This window comes from Nyctibius grandis, chromosome 1, assembly GCF_013368605.1.
Source record: "Nyctibius grandis isolate bNycGra1 chromosome 1, bNycGra1.pri, whole genome shotgun sequence".
Taxonomy (NCBI): Eukaryota; Metazoa; Chordata; class Aves; order Nyctibiiformes; family Nyctibiidae; genus Nyctibius; species Nyctibius grandis.
This window is the reverse complement of record NC_090658.1, coordinates 102050623-102069696: the sequence shown is the minus strand read 5'-3', so window position 1 is coordinate 102069696 and position 19074 is coordinate 102050623. Positions and strand designations below refer to the sequence as shown.

At 36.8% G+C, this 19074-nt stretch overlaps 1 protein-coding gene across 1 annotated transcript in view; it reads right to left on the bottom strand.

The window, feature by feature from the left end:
* EYS (eyes shut homolog) overlaps window positions 1–19074 on the bottom strand; it is a 1023158-nt gene that overhangs the window by 169275 nt on the left and 834809 nt on the right. Inside the window, 1 exon segment of the mRNA XM_068405393.1 lies at window positions 17790–17943. Coding sequence (XP_068261494.1) covers window positions 17790–17943 — 154 coding nt within the window.

Sequence of the window (19074 nt, the reverse complement as noted above, 5' to 3'; positions counted from 1 at the left end):
TATATCAACATATCCCAGCCTACATACCGTATACTTGCAAGGTTTGGAGAAGAAAGTTGTCCTTCAGATTTAAATAGGAAAGGAAAAAAGGATAATTTCAAAGAACGTGGTATAGCAAAAACATTTCTAACCTGGTCAGAAGAGCATTCATAACATTATACTTCTGACAAGCCCATGAAGCAATCCCCAGGAGGCTGTGCTGGAAGATTCTTTTGCTCTGAAGGACCCAATGCACTACTTCATTATTTCTTTTAGTCACAGTACTGAGCACTAAGGGATGCCGCTAGTAACTGACTGCCAGCTAGACTATGCACTGCTGACCATCAAATTTTCCACCCACTTAGCTGATCTGGATATAAGTGTATTATGAAGGACAATGATGAAAGCTTTGTTGAATGGACAGAAAGCATAGCAGTAGGTTAAAGCAAAGTCAATCTATTTTAAAATATTTTAACTGACTAGCAGTGTATTTTAGGAAACACCTTTATCTATCAGACATAAGATATTTGTTTAAATTGTTTTAGTCTTCAGCTATGCATCTCAGCACTTCGTGATTATTAATGAATTTTATAATAACAAGATCTCTGCAAATCTTGTATCACAGGGAAGGAGCTGAAGCAAAGATAGATGAAAACATTTGCCCAAGATCATGTCCCAAAAATGCCAAACATGTCAGGTAATGAGTACAAGTTCTGTCATTGTCATGGTTATATTCACTAAGTATTGTTCCTAGATGAAGTTACTAGAAATTAAGAATCAATCTAAACCCTATGCTCTTAAAGAACATACCTACTGTACTGATTAAACTGCAGCAGTTAAGTATTTATCTGTCTTCAGTCAATATTAAGTGCTTTGCTTAATGATGAATCTGCAAAACTTCCCCTATTATGCATTTGCCTCTCATTTGCAAGCCAGAGGAAGAGAGTGGGCAGGAAGATATGGGGAGTAGGATTAGATCAGCTATTCCTGCTGCTGCTTTCAGTAAGCAGCTATAGGATTGTTTTTCAAATTAAAAAAATAATAACAAAAATAGGCTACTCTCTGGTCAGGAAGGAAAAAAATAAACCCAAACACCTGTGTCTGGCATATGAACATCTGGATGCATGCTGATGATGCTTCAAATCTAATATGTGCTGCATATAATTAGATAAGCAGAGTATGGAGAATCTACTGCATGATTAATTAGCTTTATTTTCTTTCCACTGTCTTCCTTTTATCACCCTTTTCTCATTCGGGAAGGGTCAGAGGAGCAAAGCAAGTTCTGTGTTTGTCTTCTGTGTTTGTCTTCTATTGTCAGTGCTGAGTGTTGATGTAACAGTTTGGGTAGGTAGGGAAGAAAAAGCCCTTATTTAACTTGAATCAGAAACCAAGTCTATACTGATGTAAACAGACAGCCTGTTTCTTTTCAGAGGGAAAACTGCAAACGAGAGAGTAAGAAGCTTATTAGGCAAAGTTTTTAATATTCATCTTTGATCAACTCAACGTTTTGGAATCTACTCGTCCTCCATCCATGGTAATGATTTAAAACACACTAGTTTTACAGGAGAAATTCTTTGGAGCTCATAGAAAACTATCCTCAATTATCTGGGATTAAAATGAGCAGGGAAACTCTCAGCTGCTGGCATCTAAAAGATCTCAAATGTCTGAATATGAAGTTCGGAGGAACAGAATCTCTGCATTTTTGTCTTTCTGTTGTTTAAAGATATGCAATGAGATTTGAAAAGTATAGAATATGTAACTAACATTTTCCGAGTTAATAGGCAATTTAATTTATTTCATTAGCTGAAGATGCAGCAGCACTATGCCAAGGAAGTTGCAGATGGCAAAATGTTAGCTCATGTTTGTTCAAGAACCTGTGTAAGGTGAGATGAGATATACCAGCTTCTTGCAGCTCAGCTTGAATTTAAACTAAACAGTTCTGTGCTGCTTCATTTCCTACTTAATGTAGCTGTAAATGTTTTGGCCCTTTGGTCTCCTGTATTCAGTGTGAAACCTTTGGCATACTTAACAGTATTCCTGCTCATAACTGAGAAAAATAATGTCTTATCTTTTCTCTGTCTTCTTAAAGTAGATTTTGAGTAGTTTACAAAAAAAAAAAAAAAAGAAAAAAAAATCATAGCAAGAATTCTAAGTGAGAACAAAAATGTGTCCTGCATTTAATCACTAATTCAGTACTACACAAACAAGAAGATAAAACCTACAAAAAAAATCCCACAACCTTGCTGCAAACCTGTGAGAAAACATGATCAGCTGTAATACAAATTATATGGACAAATAACTTTAAATCACAAAGCAGTGGTATGAAGTGAACTAATTCTGACAGTATTGGGCCCACTGTCTTAATAAGGTTTGTCTTCTACACATTAACTCATCAGAGTAAGAATCAACAGAATCTGTTATAAAGAATGAGAGAGGAATTTCCAAGATCTAGGCCTCTTTTGGTGTTTGACTGCCATACTTGAGTGGTAAAATATTTCATGCTTGACCTACTGTTAATAAGGGGCAGTTTTAGTCAATACAAGACTGTGCTGCTGCCAAAAAGAATGGTGTCCAATAGCACCTTGACGCAGCTGTTCAGGGATTGTGATCAGAGATCTGATACAACTAAAACCCAAAGTACCAAATCCCCCAAAAGATGATTTTTTTTAGTCAGACCAGCAGAATTTCTTCAGCAGTTCACAGCTAATCAGACTAAGTTAATCAGCCTTCTCTTCAATTACCTACTCAGTAAGACTGACAATGTCTTCCGTAGCAAAGAGAACTTTAATAAGAGACACATTAATTCCAAAAGCTTTAAGATGCTGACCAGTTTAAAACTCACAAGAAAACAAAATGTTGCAGATGTTACACAGGTTCAAAATACTTTATGCTGAAATGTAGTATATGCAATAATAGCTGCTTGTCATCAGTATGAATGAATATTGTATGTGTTGGAATGTGTGAACACTTGAATGACATAGGATTACTTTTTAGCATTCCGAGACTTTTTGCAGTTTTTATTAGAGACAAAGTAAATGGTGATGTCTACCACTTTTCTTTATTATTAAATAGAAAATTTCCCTATTATTAAACATGTGCTCTGTGTTTTGAAAAAAAACCAACCCCAAAACAAACCCCAAAACTTTCTGGCTTAAATTTGAGGCTTAAAGAGGTTAAGAGGAAACAGATGAAATAATATAGGCTTTAGAAAGCATTCCTAGCCCTTTGAGCACGAACCGGGTATTTAGCAAGACCAGCAATACTGCATCATTGACTGGGAGAACCTCAGTGCATCACCCCACTGAGTTCTAAAATTTAAAATCGTGTATATACATTTGGCATAGGCTGTTGCTGAGATAAGTATCTGCAACAAGCAACCAGCAAACTGCACTCGTGTCACCGTGAGCCTATTTTATCTTACATATCTCCACCTTATGTTTTCAGTAAAACTGCTTGTGTACATGCTGCTCTACATGGGAATTGAAGAGACATCATTTACAAAGTGGTACAGTAGAAGTGCCAGATTCACTACCCACATGAAATAGTTAGAAATCTGGGGTAAAGGAGACGCTACAGAAAGATTAAAGGGGTATGTATTTGGTCCAAATAAGTTCACTAAAAGAAAGTGATATGTGCTTCTCTTCTGTTAAAGGTGAAGGAAGAACTCACAATCTTAATAATAAACACCTTCCTCTCTGTCTGGTTCAGGAAGAGTGCTTTTCAGCTACTTCAGCCAAGGAAAGAAATGGTCAGATCATGCCTTGTCTTATGTCAGCCAGAGACTGGTGTTTAGATTTGTATATTTCACAACAATTGCTGTTGAGCAAAACTTACACCTTCCCCCAAAAGGCAGGCAAGTATAATCCTGTTATTTTCCAGGTGGGTGAACAAAAGAGGTTGCAGAAGATTGCTTCTGACAGTGCTGGGAAGAAAACCCAGGGGCCAAACCACCTATCAGATTTACATAAAATGTATTCAAATGCAAGAGAAAATGTATTTTCTGAAGGTGTTTTGAACAGCTGCTGAGTAATTTGGTAGTGACGCAGCATGCTACACTATAGCTCCCACATTCACATCTTTCATTACTACAAGTTCCCTAGGTGCTGGCAGCTCTGACAAGACAATGTGAACTGTAGGGAGGATAAAACAATATCTGTGAAAATGTACAGATCCCTAGTTCCTGGTATTCAGTTCAGTAGGAAGTCATATCCAACATCAATGCAAAAGGCTGACCAGCACTGCAAAACGCATAGAAGCTGTAGAAGAAAAACCACAGAGAGACACATCCCAAGGCACAGATATGAATTGGTGCCATATAAGCACAGTTTCCCCAAATGGGGAAATGTACAGCAAACATACGATACTGCAGTTGAGCAAAGCCTCCAGAAAAGGCAGTCCACAGCCTGAAAAATAATTTTATTTTCATGTACTCCAAACCTCAACATTACATGTCTGTTTAATATGGTTCACTTGGAGCATGAGCTCAAATGCAGATTTGGCCTTATATAAAGTTTCGTCATTTCATAGTAAAGCACAGTTTCCACAGGCCCTGAGAACCTGTTTACAAACTATGTTAAAATAGTTACTATATCCTGAAATACCTTGTAAACCTTCTGTTGAACAACAGAAGAATAAAACCTTATCTAACACAAGGCAGCACTAGTTACAACTTAAATAAATTGCAGAGGTCATATGTTTATTACAAAATTTTGCCCATACAACTATGTATGTAAGGAGTGTAAAAAAATCACTTTCTGTATCATTTCACAGTTCCTTCCGTGGTGGGTTGACCTTGGCCAGCTGCTAGATCCCACCCAGCATCTCTCTCACTCCCCCTCCTCAACATGACAGCAGAGGTGGGGGAAGAAGATGACAAAGCTCCTGGGTTGAGATAAAGACATGGAGATCACTTACCGGTTACCATCACAGGCAAAACAGACTTGGTGTGAGGAAAATTAGGTTAATTTATTGCCAAGTAAATAGATTTAAGTGGTGAGAAACAAGGACAAAAACCTAAACACCTTCTCCCTAACCCCCTTTCTCCCAGGCTCAACTTTACTCCATTCCCAACTCCAGGCAGTGCAGGCGGATGGGGAATGGGGGGTTGTGGTCAGTCTGCAACAGCTCTTCTCTGCTGTTCCTTCGTCTTCACACATCTCCCCTGCTTCAGCATGGGCTTTCCACAGGCCACAGTTCTTTCATGAAATACCCACCTGCTGCAGCCCATGGGCTTCAGTGCGGATATCTGCTCTGGCATGGTCTCTCCACAGGCTGCAGGGGAATCTCTGCCCTGGTGCCTGGAGCACCTCCCCTCCTTCTTCTCTGACCTTGGTGCTCACAGGATTGTTTTTCTTTCCCCCTCACTCCTCACTCTGCCTGTGTGGTGTTTTGCCCTTAAATACTTTTCAACAGAGGCACCACCACCGTGTCTGCAGGGCTGAGCTGTGCCCTGCGGTGGGTGGGTTGGAGCCGGCTGGAACCAGCTGTGTCTGGCCCGGGGGAGCCCCGGCCTCTCCTCACAGAGGCCGCCCCGCAGCCCCCGCTGCCAGCGCCTGGGCACCTGCACCCCGTACACCTTCTTTCTATAAACTTCGCATGCACTTTGCTAAAAGATTAAGCTACTGACATGTGGACTTAAATTTATTAGCTGAAAACCTAAGTGTCTTATTGTACAACCTTGTCAGTACCAGTATGACAGCGATACATTTGAAAACTAGTCCTAGCTATTTTAAAATATCTTCATTTGTTTTCAACCGCATGATGTAATACTAGCACAAATCTGCACACCTAACCTGTTTCTGGTGAAGGTGTCTGCCCTCTAGTTTCTGCTTCATTTCCCCACAGCTTAAATTTCCATCTGCAATCAGCCTCCACTGAAGCACATTTTTATTTAATTCTGTATTTCCAGCCATGTCAAGGACAAGATCGAGTAATAGTCACAAAATGACAAAGCATCTTTGGATGAAGGTGATCACAGGTGTAACAGCAGCATCAGTAACTACACAGAAAATAGATCAACAAAACTAAAGAGAGAGAGACAAAAGGCAAGTGACACACAATGGTTAGCAAGCAGAGAAGAAAGTTTCATAGACAGTTTGACCTTTAAAGGTCCCTTCCAATCCAAACTATTCCATGATTCTATGATTCTACAAGTTTATGGTCTAATAAAAAGCCAGGTCAATGTGTGCTTCAAAGACCAAGCAAAGGTTAATGAGGACAGTCAAGGTGGTGGAGAGATGAAGAAAAGCTTTTTACACCTGAATTAACTACATTCCAGAATATAAATTCGACACATCACTGATGTACTTCAGTCAAAGGGAGAGAAATACCTTCCTTCCTCAGTTGTGTTCCTTAAATGAGTGTCTTTCAAACTTTCAGAAAGATGCAGCTCACGTCTCTCTAACCTGACTACTAAGTAGGACTACTTAACAAATGTATGTATAAATTTTACTCAATACTCTCTTTAACCAAGTGTTTCAATTTGCAGCCCCAAATTTTCTTATTGCCAGTATGTAAAACTAGACCTAAACTGGCTAGTCTTGAAACAATCAGCTGTCTGATGTCCTGTTTTGTTCCTTCTTCTCTGCATATGTGCAAACTATATATTAAATATCTGCCTAAACTTTATTTAGAAATCAAGAAGAAAAAAAAAGGTTATAGCAATAAAATAAAACAATAATAATAAAGCACAGAATAATCATGGCTGTTTCTTCCTTCCCTCGTCTCCCATGAAAAAAGGATTTCCAATGAACTGTATGAAACAGGGATCCCAAGTTAGTATACCTGAGGTCCTGTGGTGATTCTGGGTCACAGAGCTGGACTGAGCACAGTACAAAATACAGATCATGCACCAGGATCTCAATGCCACATTTTTAAAATCTGTTTCAATACTTAATTTGGCCTCAGAGCATTTAATGTTTTGAACATCTTTCTGAGACAGGTAAGTACTACTCCCACTTTAAAGCTATGCAAACTAAGTACTAAGCTAAGATTAACCGAACTCTTTAAAAGCACGTAGGAAGTTTGCTGCTGAGCTAGAAGCTGATCATCTAGGCTAAGAACTGCTCCCTTCTCCTCAGCACAGAGGAGAAAATTCAGCTAACCCCCCAGCAGTCTGGGCTGCATGACTTCACTGCCTGTTTTGTTGTTTGTGGAGACCTGCCCTCTGAGTCCTCTACAATTACTGGTGCTCCTGAGGTGTATCAAAGAGAGCCAAACTGGCTTGTTGGGAGATATATTTTCCGCCCCTTCCCTCCACCACTCATTTTTTTGGACACTCATGCAAATGCTAGCTGGCTACTGTTTTTTAATTTTTACTGATTCTACAGAGCAAATAGTACTTCCTATTGTTTTCAGCCAAAGCAAACCTGTAGAGAATTGCGAACTGTTACAAGCACACTGAAGCCATTTTATTTCTGTATTGATCTTCCACTTGAGCAACACCAGGTTTGAGGAAGAGAATTGAAAAGAATTGCTTTGCCTTCACAGATTTTTTTTTTGGTTTCACAGATTTTTTTTTTGTTTTAACTCTTCAAAACTCACAAATACAACTGTGTAAACATTTACTATTACCTCACTTCTTAGGAAGAAGACAACATGGCACCTTAATAAGCTATTTGGCAATATACTCTATTACTATAGTTCCATGTGCTGTGCCAAACTAACAGAAGCCAAACAGTTGTTCTAAAAGTCCTCTGTGTGAAGCACTGGGTGATCAGATAATGAGCTAATGAATTTTACAGAATTCTATATACTTTAGAAATAAATGAATAAATATTGAAACTATCAAAATATTGAACAATATTGAAAAAATATTTTTCAATATATCAGATTATCTTGAATTTTAAGTTTATTATTCCCTCTGTAATCCAGAAACTCCTTTTTCTTTCAAGTCACAGATATCTGCATTTTTTCATGTAGAACACCTAGTGTCTCTTCAGTTTGTATTATCATGTACGTGAAAGACCTGTTCTTCTTTCCAAGCAGACCAGAAGGGCCCTGCCTCCTGCTTCTTCCCTGGAACAGAGGGAACAGCCAAGTATTCTGAAATCCTTGCTATCTATCTGTTTCATGCAGTCTCACCCAGCCACAAGAAGATGAAAAAGTGAATCGCATGAGATCATGGAGCAGAAACTATCTATCTAGAGAAACTGCAGTGAGTAAGCAATCAATCACATCAGCAGTACTTGGAATACAATGCTTTATGCAGCACGCAGTAAAAAAGGACCATGGCACATTTGAAAGGATCCGTATGCACCATTAAAGTAGTGTCTCCTTTAATACATGAAGGCAGAGTTCTAAAGAGCTTAGCAAAATTATGGAAATTTAGGTTAAATGCAGTTTAGAATGTCCATCATATAATAAAAAGAACACTTATAAATGCTTTAGCTGTAACATTGCTGAAAGGCAAATCATCAATTTTCAAAAAAGATGTATCCGGAAAACAGGAATTGGGCTATACAGACTATTAGAATTTTAATCTTGTGTATTTTCCATGCAGAAATATAGAGATTCTTCTAAGCTTGGAATTTTGAAATTATAACACAAAGCCAAATCTAAAAATAAAAGATAATGAAATGTGCATTCATTATGTTTCATAATGTATACAATAATCTGGTGGATCCCCAGCTCATTGTCTTTAGAAGACCCAGTAAATTGTGACATAGAGCCTCAGTAAAATGACTTAAACTAATAACTGCTATTAACAACAGTTACTAAGAAAGTAATAAATAGCTACTGCAATTATCAAGAGTGCATTGAAACTGTTTCTTTAGTGTGATTATTAATCTGGTTATTCTTGATTTTGAAAATTACACTAGCTATTATTTATGTCACTTTTGATAAGCAGGGCTGCTAAACTGGAAGGTGTTAGAATGTTCTGAAGTATACAGTACTTTAGTCATGCTTTGTGTAGGTTATAGCATGAAACACTAACAATCTATTCACATATCTAATTACCAACATATTTGTAATATGTGTAACAATGAAATACTGAACATACATTAGAGATGATTACCATGATCATTAATCATCTGACCTTATTTAAACATGTGAATATTGATATGACAAAGTTTGTAAGAATCCCTCATTATTCCTATTTCTTCTACCATTTCAATTCTAGTAGGAAAATACAAAGAAAACATACTGTTTTGAACCACTTGGTACTTCTTTACAATCAATAATTGACAGCAATGAAATTCAGGGTATGAGGGGTATTACTGAAATCTTCGACTTATCTTAGGAAAAAAGGACATAAAAATAATGGTCAAAAGGAGGTATCAACCTCCTTTATTATTTTCAAGAATAGTCCTCTACTTTAAAGATGAAGAATGGTGGAAATGTAACAAAATTATTGGCCAGGAACGCATCGTAACCACTGGAAATATTAAAAAAGCCTTCCACTCTACCACTAGGCTACACAGGCACTCTAACTGGGACAGTAGTATACAAAATCTAAAGCTTGACTCATGTCAAAATGGCCACTGACAAGACAGAAGTGGCTTGAGAAGTGTGTATTTTTTTTGCTCACTATCTTAAAACATTTCTTTGTATTTCTTGTACTTAAGTGAAAAGTTAAATCTTCAAGTCTTTTTGGTGAATGATTAATTATTTTACATAGTTATGAGACAGTTATGCCTGCAGGCAAACAAAATAATATTGGAAAATGAGAAACAAAAATACATCTCTATTTTCAATATTAATGTTGTCTAGGAAGTGGAACAACTTCCACTTTTTTGAAGCCAAAGGTCACCAGTTGTCACAAGCTTGAAGAAAGGAGCTCACAATAGTCTTTCTTCACATATAATATGTATATATGTACACTATAAATAAATCTATTCCTAGGATACTATACTTGTGCAAACAAAACCATGGATTGGTAGAATTTATTTCTTGTGCTGATTTTCAAATGATACATTGTTACACTAAAAGTCTCTAAATGAGACAGGATTTACCAGTCTTCTCTTCTTTTAGGATTTGTTAGTTCATCCTACAAAGGTAAATGCAATCCAAAATAAACTACTGTGAAAATTACTGTGATTTTTTTGTTTTATCTGATTTTGCTTTATTATGCTAACTTGAACATGCTTATAAATATAAATAAATACCCTCTAGCAGCATTGGTAATACAAATGAAGTATGTTACATTCTTAAAATAGATAATAATATAGAATCATAGATTCTATGATTCTATGATTCTTAAAGCAGATAATAATGCAGATATAAATAAGAACTATCCTTATTTCTTATAGGGAATACAGTCATATGTAGCATCTCTCATTCTATCAAGTAAAAAGTTTAAATTCTGGTGATAGCTTGAGGAATAGAGGTTAAATTATGCCCTCTTTTTTTTCAGGACACTGAAGGGCAGACAAGAATTTACTATGTCAATTTCAAGCTCAAGTTCAGAGCATCTTTTTGAGTTAAAAGTCAGCATTTGCCCCCAGACATAATTTAATTTAAGATAATGCCAGATTTGACATAAAACTCGATTATATAAAATTACCAACAAAATCTAATTTTTCAAATTCCATGTTCAACAGGAGATTGGAAGCTGCGCCATACTAACAGGACTTAAGAAAGACAAATTTGTTTAAAATTCAAATAACTTTGTCACTGTTTGCACTATTATTTTTCATGGTACTAAGGACATTAATAAAATGTATTCCTTTTATCATTAAGGCTCATAACATCAAAACCTTGAATTTTCAAGTAGATTTGAAGTTGCAGTAATTGAAACAGAAAGAAGAGGTTATCAATGGGGAAAAAGATTGTGAGAAAGAAATAAATTTTGTTTGCAAGGCCATTCTTTTATTTTTTCAGAATGTTCATTTAAAAACTAACCTCTATATTTCAATGGAGGTAGGCAACCCGAAGACAAACTGGCAAGTTTTATCTGAATGGCTAGTGAGCAATAATAGTCTGAGTACTGTATGAATTTTTAATTTTTGCCATAAATTCACATAGTTACACAGACAAACTCATTTAGACTAGATACCTAACTTGAAAGCAGGTAAGGTTACATGGAGTGAATACCACTCATTGGAATTTTTCTTAAATAACATAAGTAACCAACAGCTTCATATTTTTTCAATATCTTTATTTTACTCAATACAGTAAATATACTTTGCTTTTCTTATGTTGTCTCTGTGGTTTCAGGTAGGTCACAGTATTCCATCTGTGACTCAGAGTCCAGTTCAGTGTGATGGAGCGTGCTGATCACAACTGTGAGAAGAGTTCTGGATGCCTGCCCCTTCAGGAAAGGCAGCTGACTGTACTATGCTACTCAGTATTACTGAACTGTTGCTACAGTTCACATTTAAAAATATATATTGATATAATATATTTGAAAGAGACTGAAGAGAACTCACACATCGCAAAAGAAGTGATTACACCTTCTTTAATGCATTGTTTTCCATCAGTTATTTTAGCTTCTGGACTACACATCCTTGCAGGTACTCAAATGACAGCAGCTCCTTACCTTGCAAATAAGGAAATACAGCAGATATCACTTCTATAGTGATATAGCTCTTCTCTCTGAGATAAAAGTGGAATGACATACTATAAATGGGAAGGTGAAAGTATTGGACATTCAGTTTCATATGAGAATAAGTCTACCCAGCTAGAAAGTATAAAAATAAAAATATAATCATAATTACATTCTTAAAAATCACAGTGTTCAAGGGAAAAGAAAAAAAAATCATAGCCAAAGAACATGGCACTTCTGCCTTCCCCTTAATACAGCTGCTATTAAAAGCTCAGTGAGTTATCTATGTTGAGGATAACTGCATAAAAAAGAAGGTAAAAGAAGAGAATTCTTCAGTCAGTATGTACTGTATGGAACTAATAAGACATAGTCTGCAAGCATTTACCATAGAAATACCCTTTAGTATATGCATTCTTCTAGGTTTTGCCCGTGATGAGGAGACAAAAATCACCAAATCCAATGGGATCTACAGTTCTTCCATAATAGAATGAAGCAATCTATCTGATCATGACCCAATTAAGACAGAGATACAAAAGTTTTTGGCAGAATTTTAGGACTAGAATCAGAGCTATGAACCACCCAGGTATCTGCTGGAGGGACAATACAGCAGGGCTCAAGCCATCTGAGAAATTTCTAGAGTTCCTTGGCAATGTCATGGCACAGGTGATCAAGGAGCCAGTAAGTGCAGGTGCTCTGCTGGACCTGATACTTACAAACAAGGAAGACCTGGTTGGAGGCGTGAAAGTCAGAAGCAGCCTTGGCTGCAGTGCCCATGAGATGCTAAAATCCAGGATCCTAAGAGGAGGGAGCAAAGCAAAATGCAGGAGCACAACCCTGGACATTGGAGAATACACTTTGGTCTCTCCAGGGATCTGCTTGGAAGAAAACCGTGAGATCTGGCCCTGAAGAGTAGTCCAGAAGATTTGCTTGATATTCAAACATTACTTCCTACAAGCTTAAGAAAGGTCCATCCCAACAAGTAGGAAATCAAGCAAATGCAGCAGGAGGCCTGTACGGGTGAAAAAGGAGCTTCTACTTGAATTTGGACATAAAAAGGAAGCACATAAACCATGGAAGCATGGGCAAGTGATCCAGGAGGAGTATACAGTTGCTGTCTGACCTTGCAGGGATAGGGTTAGGAAAGTACTCGACTGTGGCAAGTGACATGCAGGGCAACAAGAAATGACTCTACAAGAACATCAGCAGCAAAAGGAAGACTTAGGAAAATGTGGGCTCACTGCTGAATGGGGAAGGTGATCTTCTGACAAAGGATCTGGAAAAAGGCTGAGATATTCAGTGCCTTCTTTAACTCAGTCTTTACTGACAAGACTGTCCTTAAGGTCAGAGGAGGCAATTTTTCCCCTCTTCTGCACCGGTGAGACCACATCTGGAGTGCTGTATCCAGTTCTGGACTCCCCATCACAAGAAAGATATGGACTTACAGCAGTGAGTTCAGAAAAAGGCCACAGAGATGAGTAAGGGACTGATACCTCTTTCAGTTATTCAAAACCAGACTGGACATAGTCCTACATGCTCTATGTGACCCCTGCTTGAGCAGGAGTTTTGGACAGGATGATCCCAAGAGGTCTCTTACAACCTAAACAATCATGTGATTCTGTGGTCTTGAGATATTCCTGTAAGGTCAGTTCATAGAATCATAGAATGGTTTGGGTTGGAAGGGACCTTAAAGATCATCTAGTGCCAACCACCCTGCCACAGGCAGGGACACCTTTCCTCTAGACCACGTTGCTCAAATCCTCATCCAACCTGGCCTTAAACACTGTCAGGGAGGGGGCATCCACAACTTCTCTGGGCAACCTGTTCCAGTGTCTCACCAGCCTCACAGTAAAGAATTTCTTCCTAATAACTAATCTAAATCTACCTCTTTCAGTTTAAAACCATCCCCCCTCGTCCTGTCACTACTTGTCCTTGTAAAAAGCCCCTCTCCCGCTTTCCTGTAGGCACCCTTCAGATACTGGAAGGCTTCTAGAAGGTGTTCCCGGAGCCTTCTCTTCTCCAGGCTGAAGAGCCCCAACTCTCTCAGCCTGTCTTCATAGGAGAGGTGCTCCAACCCCCTCATTGTCTTCGTGGCCCTCCTCTGGACTCCCTCCAACAGCTCCATGTCCTTCTTATGTTGGGGGCCCCAGAGCTGAACGCAGCACTCCAGGTGGGGTCTCACGAGAGCGGAGTAAAGGGGCAGTATCACCTCCCTCGACCTGCTGGCCACGCTTCTTTTGATGAAGATCTAGTCTAAGACAGAGGGTGAAGGGTACAGGAATTCAAACATCTGCTCTTCAAGTCAGTAGCTAATGAGCTTGAATAGCTATAGCGGTTGGTTTATTCGCTTTGACAGGTTTTGAATACTGCTGCTGAATGAAAGGAAAAATTTTTTTCAGAAAGTGACATATGTTACTGAACACACTGAATGTTCTGTTCAAATACAAAATCTGAAACTGAAATGAAAACAAAAAGTAATCTCTTCTATATTTGTTATGAGAATCCATTCTCTTATTTGAATTATTTCAACCAGCAGGCCACACAGAATAATTTGACTGGTTGATTCTAATGTTCCATCAAACGGTCAATTTTAATTGCATATACAAGAATTTATATGCATTAGTTTGTTATAATTCATGTATTATGGGACTATTTTTGAGATTGAATAACAGATGTAGTGATTTACCTACATAAAACTGTAACAGCTGGATTGATGGAACTAGGATTAAGGTTTTCAGAGAACAAACATTACACAGGCATACATCGCACAAACCTTCCTACCTTATAGTGGCAAATGTGATGATGCTTTTATGAAGTAGATATACATCACAAACAGAACTGAGTGCATTACTGTTTTTACAAGGCTAGATAAACTGTCATCATCTGCAGATAATTTCAGTGGAAAAGGGTTATCAAGGACTGGAACAGGCTACCCAGGGAAGTGGTTGAGTCACCATCCCTGAAGGTATTTAAAAGACACGTAGATGTGGTGCTTAGGAATATGGTTTAGTGGTGGACTTGGCAGTGTTAGGTTAATGGTTGGACTTGATGATCTTAAAGGTCTTTCCCAACCTAAATGATTCTGTGATTCTGCTCCATGATTCTATATCTCTGGAATGAAGACATGAAACAGGTAAACCCCATGACTCAAAATGAGCCAACAAATTGTATGGATTTATTTACATATTCTTTTAAAAAACACATTTTCAGAATGTACATGAAAAAAAAAACCTTTGTAAGGTCAGTTCAAACAACTGTCTCTGCTGTGGAAAAGGAAGAAGTGGAAGTGTGGGTAAAAACATGGAGACTGATAATATAATCACGTAGTTTGCACTCAGTACGTTACGTCATGCCAGAGTTTCCATGTGGAGGTACACAAACATGTTTAGGACTTCCACAGTTCAGAACATGCCATCTGCTTTTGAAGCATGAAGACCAAATAATAAACTTCAGTAGTTTCTGTACAACTGCATGGTCTAGGCTAAAGTTGGCCAAACAACATTAACTGATTCATTTATTTAACAAATAAATGCTTTTATGGACAGCTAAAGGTGCCCTTCTCAGCAATGAGTAAATGCTTACATCCAAACCACTAATTAAAGTGTGACAGAAAACTGGAAACAACTACAGTCAATATGTTCACTTGGAAGATACATGAAATATTAACATACATAATACAACAATAAAGCTCTGTGGGGATGGGCAGTATGTTCATTAAATTCCAGAGCAAAATTCTGACAATTCTGCAGGTAAATAGGATGGAAAAGAGTGATACTATCCTATACGGGCAAGATTGTAATTAATTCTTGCCTAGAATCTTCCAACCAGAAGAGAATCTGGTGTCCCCCATCACTGTCTAGAACGGACAATCTAAACTTTTAAAGGAAATATAATTAAAAAATTATCAATTAGAGATGAAAAATGTAAGATGTCTAAAAAAACCCACTACTCCTACTCTAAAAGCTAAAATCTATCCCACTATCTAGAAAAATCAAAATCCTGATGACTTGATTATCTCAGTCTCTTGCGTGTTAAAGTTACTTTCCTTCACCCACTGAATTGAAGAAATGCCATCTGGCCCCAGTGACAGTCACATGACTTTAACCACAAATAACATACAGCAAATTTTGCATCAGGCAAACACATTTCAGAACCCACACATGGAATGAAATGTGTTTGAACTAGTGTTCTTCGAATAATTTTAAAGAACAAATCCATAAAAGCAATCCAAACTACATCTCAAGTATGCGCTCACAGCTCTAACTGAAAAGATCAATACAATCTCAATTATGAAATAACAAAAAATTAAGCTCAAACAAAGGCACATTGTCAAAACCAGTAATCAAATTCTAAAATAAATATAAATGGAAACAATGAAAACTGGATTGAAACAGGTCTCTAGTTTATTTAGGCAAGGCAAAAAAGTAAGCAATAAGAGGATTTTTTGACTGAACATTTAAAACATTTAATCTTCATCAGGTTCAAAAGAAATGGCCACATTTAAGGAAACTAATCATATAGTTAAGATAAAGTAATATCTGCAAACTATGGGGATATATTAGATTCCTGTATATGTTGGATTTAGAAAGAAAAAGTTAGAGAAGATGAAAAGCTGCTTCTATAGCCGTTATTGGTCTTGTTAATTATGCTGTTTAGCCACTGGAGCCATAATTGCATCCAGAACTGAAATATCTGTCAAATATGATCTTATAGCCTTATTCAAAGTCAATTTTAACAGAAATATTGTCTCCCAATTGGAGCATTTCCAAACAGTAACAAAAATAGTTATTTATTCCAGTCTTTGTCACTTTTCCTGCATTACAGGGAAAAAATCTCATTAATTTTGCAGGTAAAATATACAGATGGAGTTATCTATCTTCAACAGCCACTAAGAGAACACAAATCAACAGTTTTGTCATGGATTCATATTTTGTAGTGCATGATACAAGATCCTGGGGGCCACAAATGCCTTGTCAAGTTTGTTTTTTTCTTTGGCAGAGGTTAAGGATGATTGCTGAAGGATTACAATTTTATTGCTGCTTCTTGAAGGATATACTGCTCTCTCTACATTTTAGAAGGACTCACAAGAATAATCACTAGTCATTTTGAAGGCCAAGCCCATAAACTCCGATGCATGTAAATCCCTGCCAGTCACGGACTACAATCACACCTCGCAAGTAATTTAGTACGCCGCTGTTTTAAAGATAGCAGTATAAATTCCAGTAAACAAAGGTAATGTGTAAATTGAACTGTGTAAAGTTCACAGAAATTACCCAATTGTGTAAATTGAACTGACGTTACTTTTTAGTGTAACAACATGGAAAGTGAAGCCATAAATATATAGGTGTTAATTTTAAGGTAAAAAAAGAGAGAAATATATTTATTTTTCATTGTGAACTTGAACTCTATAACTAGAACCAATCTTTTCACTGCCATTTAGCTGCATTTGTTCCTAAGGTATTATTAGACTTTGAAATCTGTACAGCATTTTAATGTCTTAATCTTATGAAGCAGAGACAATGCTACCACAGCTAATACAGTGCAGACAATTAGCTCAATGTCTCACACAAGAGTAGTCTCTGAGTTTAAAAGAGAAGCTTAGATCATTTGTTTGTATTGAGCTGTATACTTCTATCAAGTATCTTCTAAGAGAAAAAATTCTTTATCTGCTGGCACATAGGGAGAGGAAGGGATAGAATTTTCTTTGTAAATTTTATATACATTTACAATTTATACAGAGTACAATACATTTTCCAAATGTATAAGTTAACTATTCTGTGAACTATTGTGTGTACTAAATGCAAAATGACAATACTGATCAGCCACCATTGTATACTGTTGACAGTACAGTTGCATATGCAGATATGATGGTTTATTGCATTGCGAGATGTTGCTAGCGTGCCCATTTTTAATTTTTCAACTTAAAATTAAACAATAAATTAGTCCTATATTTAGCACTAGAATTCTGATGACAAATCTAATTTACTCAATGTGTAAATTAATAAGCATAAATTATGAGTTACCCATTTGTAACCTCCAATGTTATGTTTGAATTGTTTAAGTTCTCGAACTGACTTCATCTGTATTTGTAAAAGTGTCTGGAGTTTGAACGACTCATAAGTTCTCCAAAGGACTGAACTAATCTGTGTGAATTAAAATGTATTTTCAATCAAGGACACTACCTCATGAAAAAGGTTTCCAAATACACATACAATTTTGCTCTCCAATATGACTTGTCTTTTTATTGTCAAAAAAAAGTGAAGTCACACTTTATTGCTCAGTATATATGACTAAAACTTTTTAGTGTAGCACAGTGGTAAGTTCTTACCTTATTGTGATAGGGATGAGTATACCCTTGCTAATGGATTGATTGACAGATACAGTGAGAATGTTCTGAGAGCTTCCACAGCTGAATCGAACTGTTGGTCTTCCCTCCATAAGATACAAGTGAAGAAACTGTTCTCCAAAATTCCTTTCTCTAGCTTTGAAAACAAAAATGGAGATAGTCACATTTCTGAAAGTGTAGGACCTTCCAAAAATATTCCACACTACCAGAACGCCACCGCCAGTCATAATGCCTATGTGACTTTGAGAAGTCTCCTATCCATACAGAGGATCCTGCTTGAGTGACTGTGAGAATAAAATTAAACTCTGTACCAACAGCTGATAACATGTCAAAGTAAAAGAAAATAACCAAAAGACAAAATTTACTTTTATACCACTGTGGTTGCATAAACCCTACAGAGATCTTTACATTAAATGAAGGTGAATTTTTCTCTATATCCAGCAGTATCATTAAGGTGACAGAGGTGATGATAAAAAAACAAATAACAAAAATATGATAATATCATGATTTACTATCTCATTCAGGTTTTCAACCATATTATAGAAAACAAAAATTGTAAGAGAAAATTTCCTCTTTCTTACAAGCTCTGTAAAGATTATGAACAATTCAGCTTTCCCAATTTATGATACATTTCACACTTGATGAGAAGAATTATTATTATCTACAAAATATGAGACATAGTGAGTTACTTGCACCTTTCAAACTAAGAATAAAAAGATTTTTAAAAAAATCTTTCAATCTTTGTTCACTTTCACTAAATAGTATATTTGAAATATGACAGCAAAATATTTCTGTTTAAATGATGGATGGCACATGCTTCATCTACTAAAAAAAAGAACTGACACCTACAATTGCAAATTGTTTTGGACAGGTACTTTTTCATCAATTTGCCCTTTGAATTTAACTGTATTTACTTCTCATAGAAGGTAAGAGACAGTTCCTGTTTAGGATTTTTATTGCTTTTTAAGACAAACTGTGAAAAGCTTAATCTGTTTTTTGCACTATATTTTTTTATATTTAACTGAAGTAAAAAAGAATATCTAGGTCATGAAATTGAATTTACTGCATATATTTGTTCAGCAGTATTTGAGCATAAGATTACTGTGTTGTTCTTAACTTCCAGATTCATAATGTTTGGAAACCTGGAACCCTGGGTTCCAGAATCACATCTGTATCCAATTCTCCAGCTTGTCTGGAGCACATCTCCTATCCGTTGTCTGTAGCTCAGTTGAGAAAAAACACACAACACATACACTGTACAAGTAAA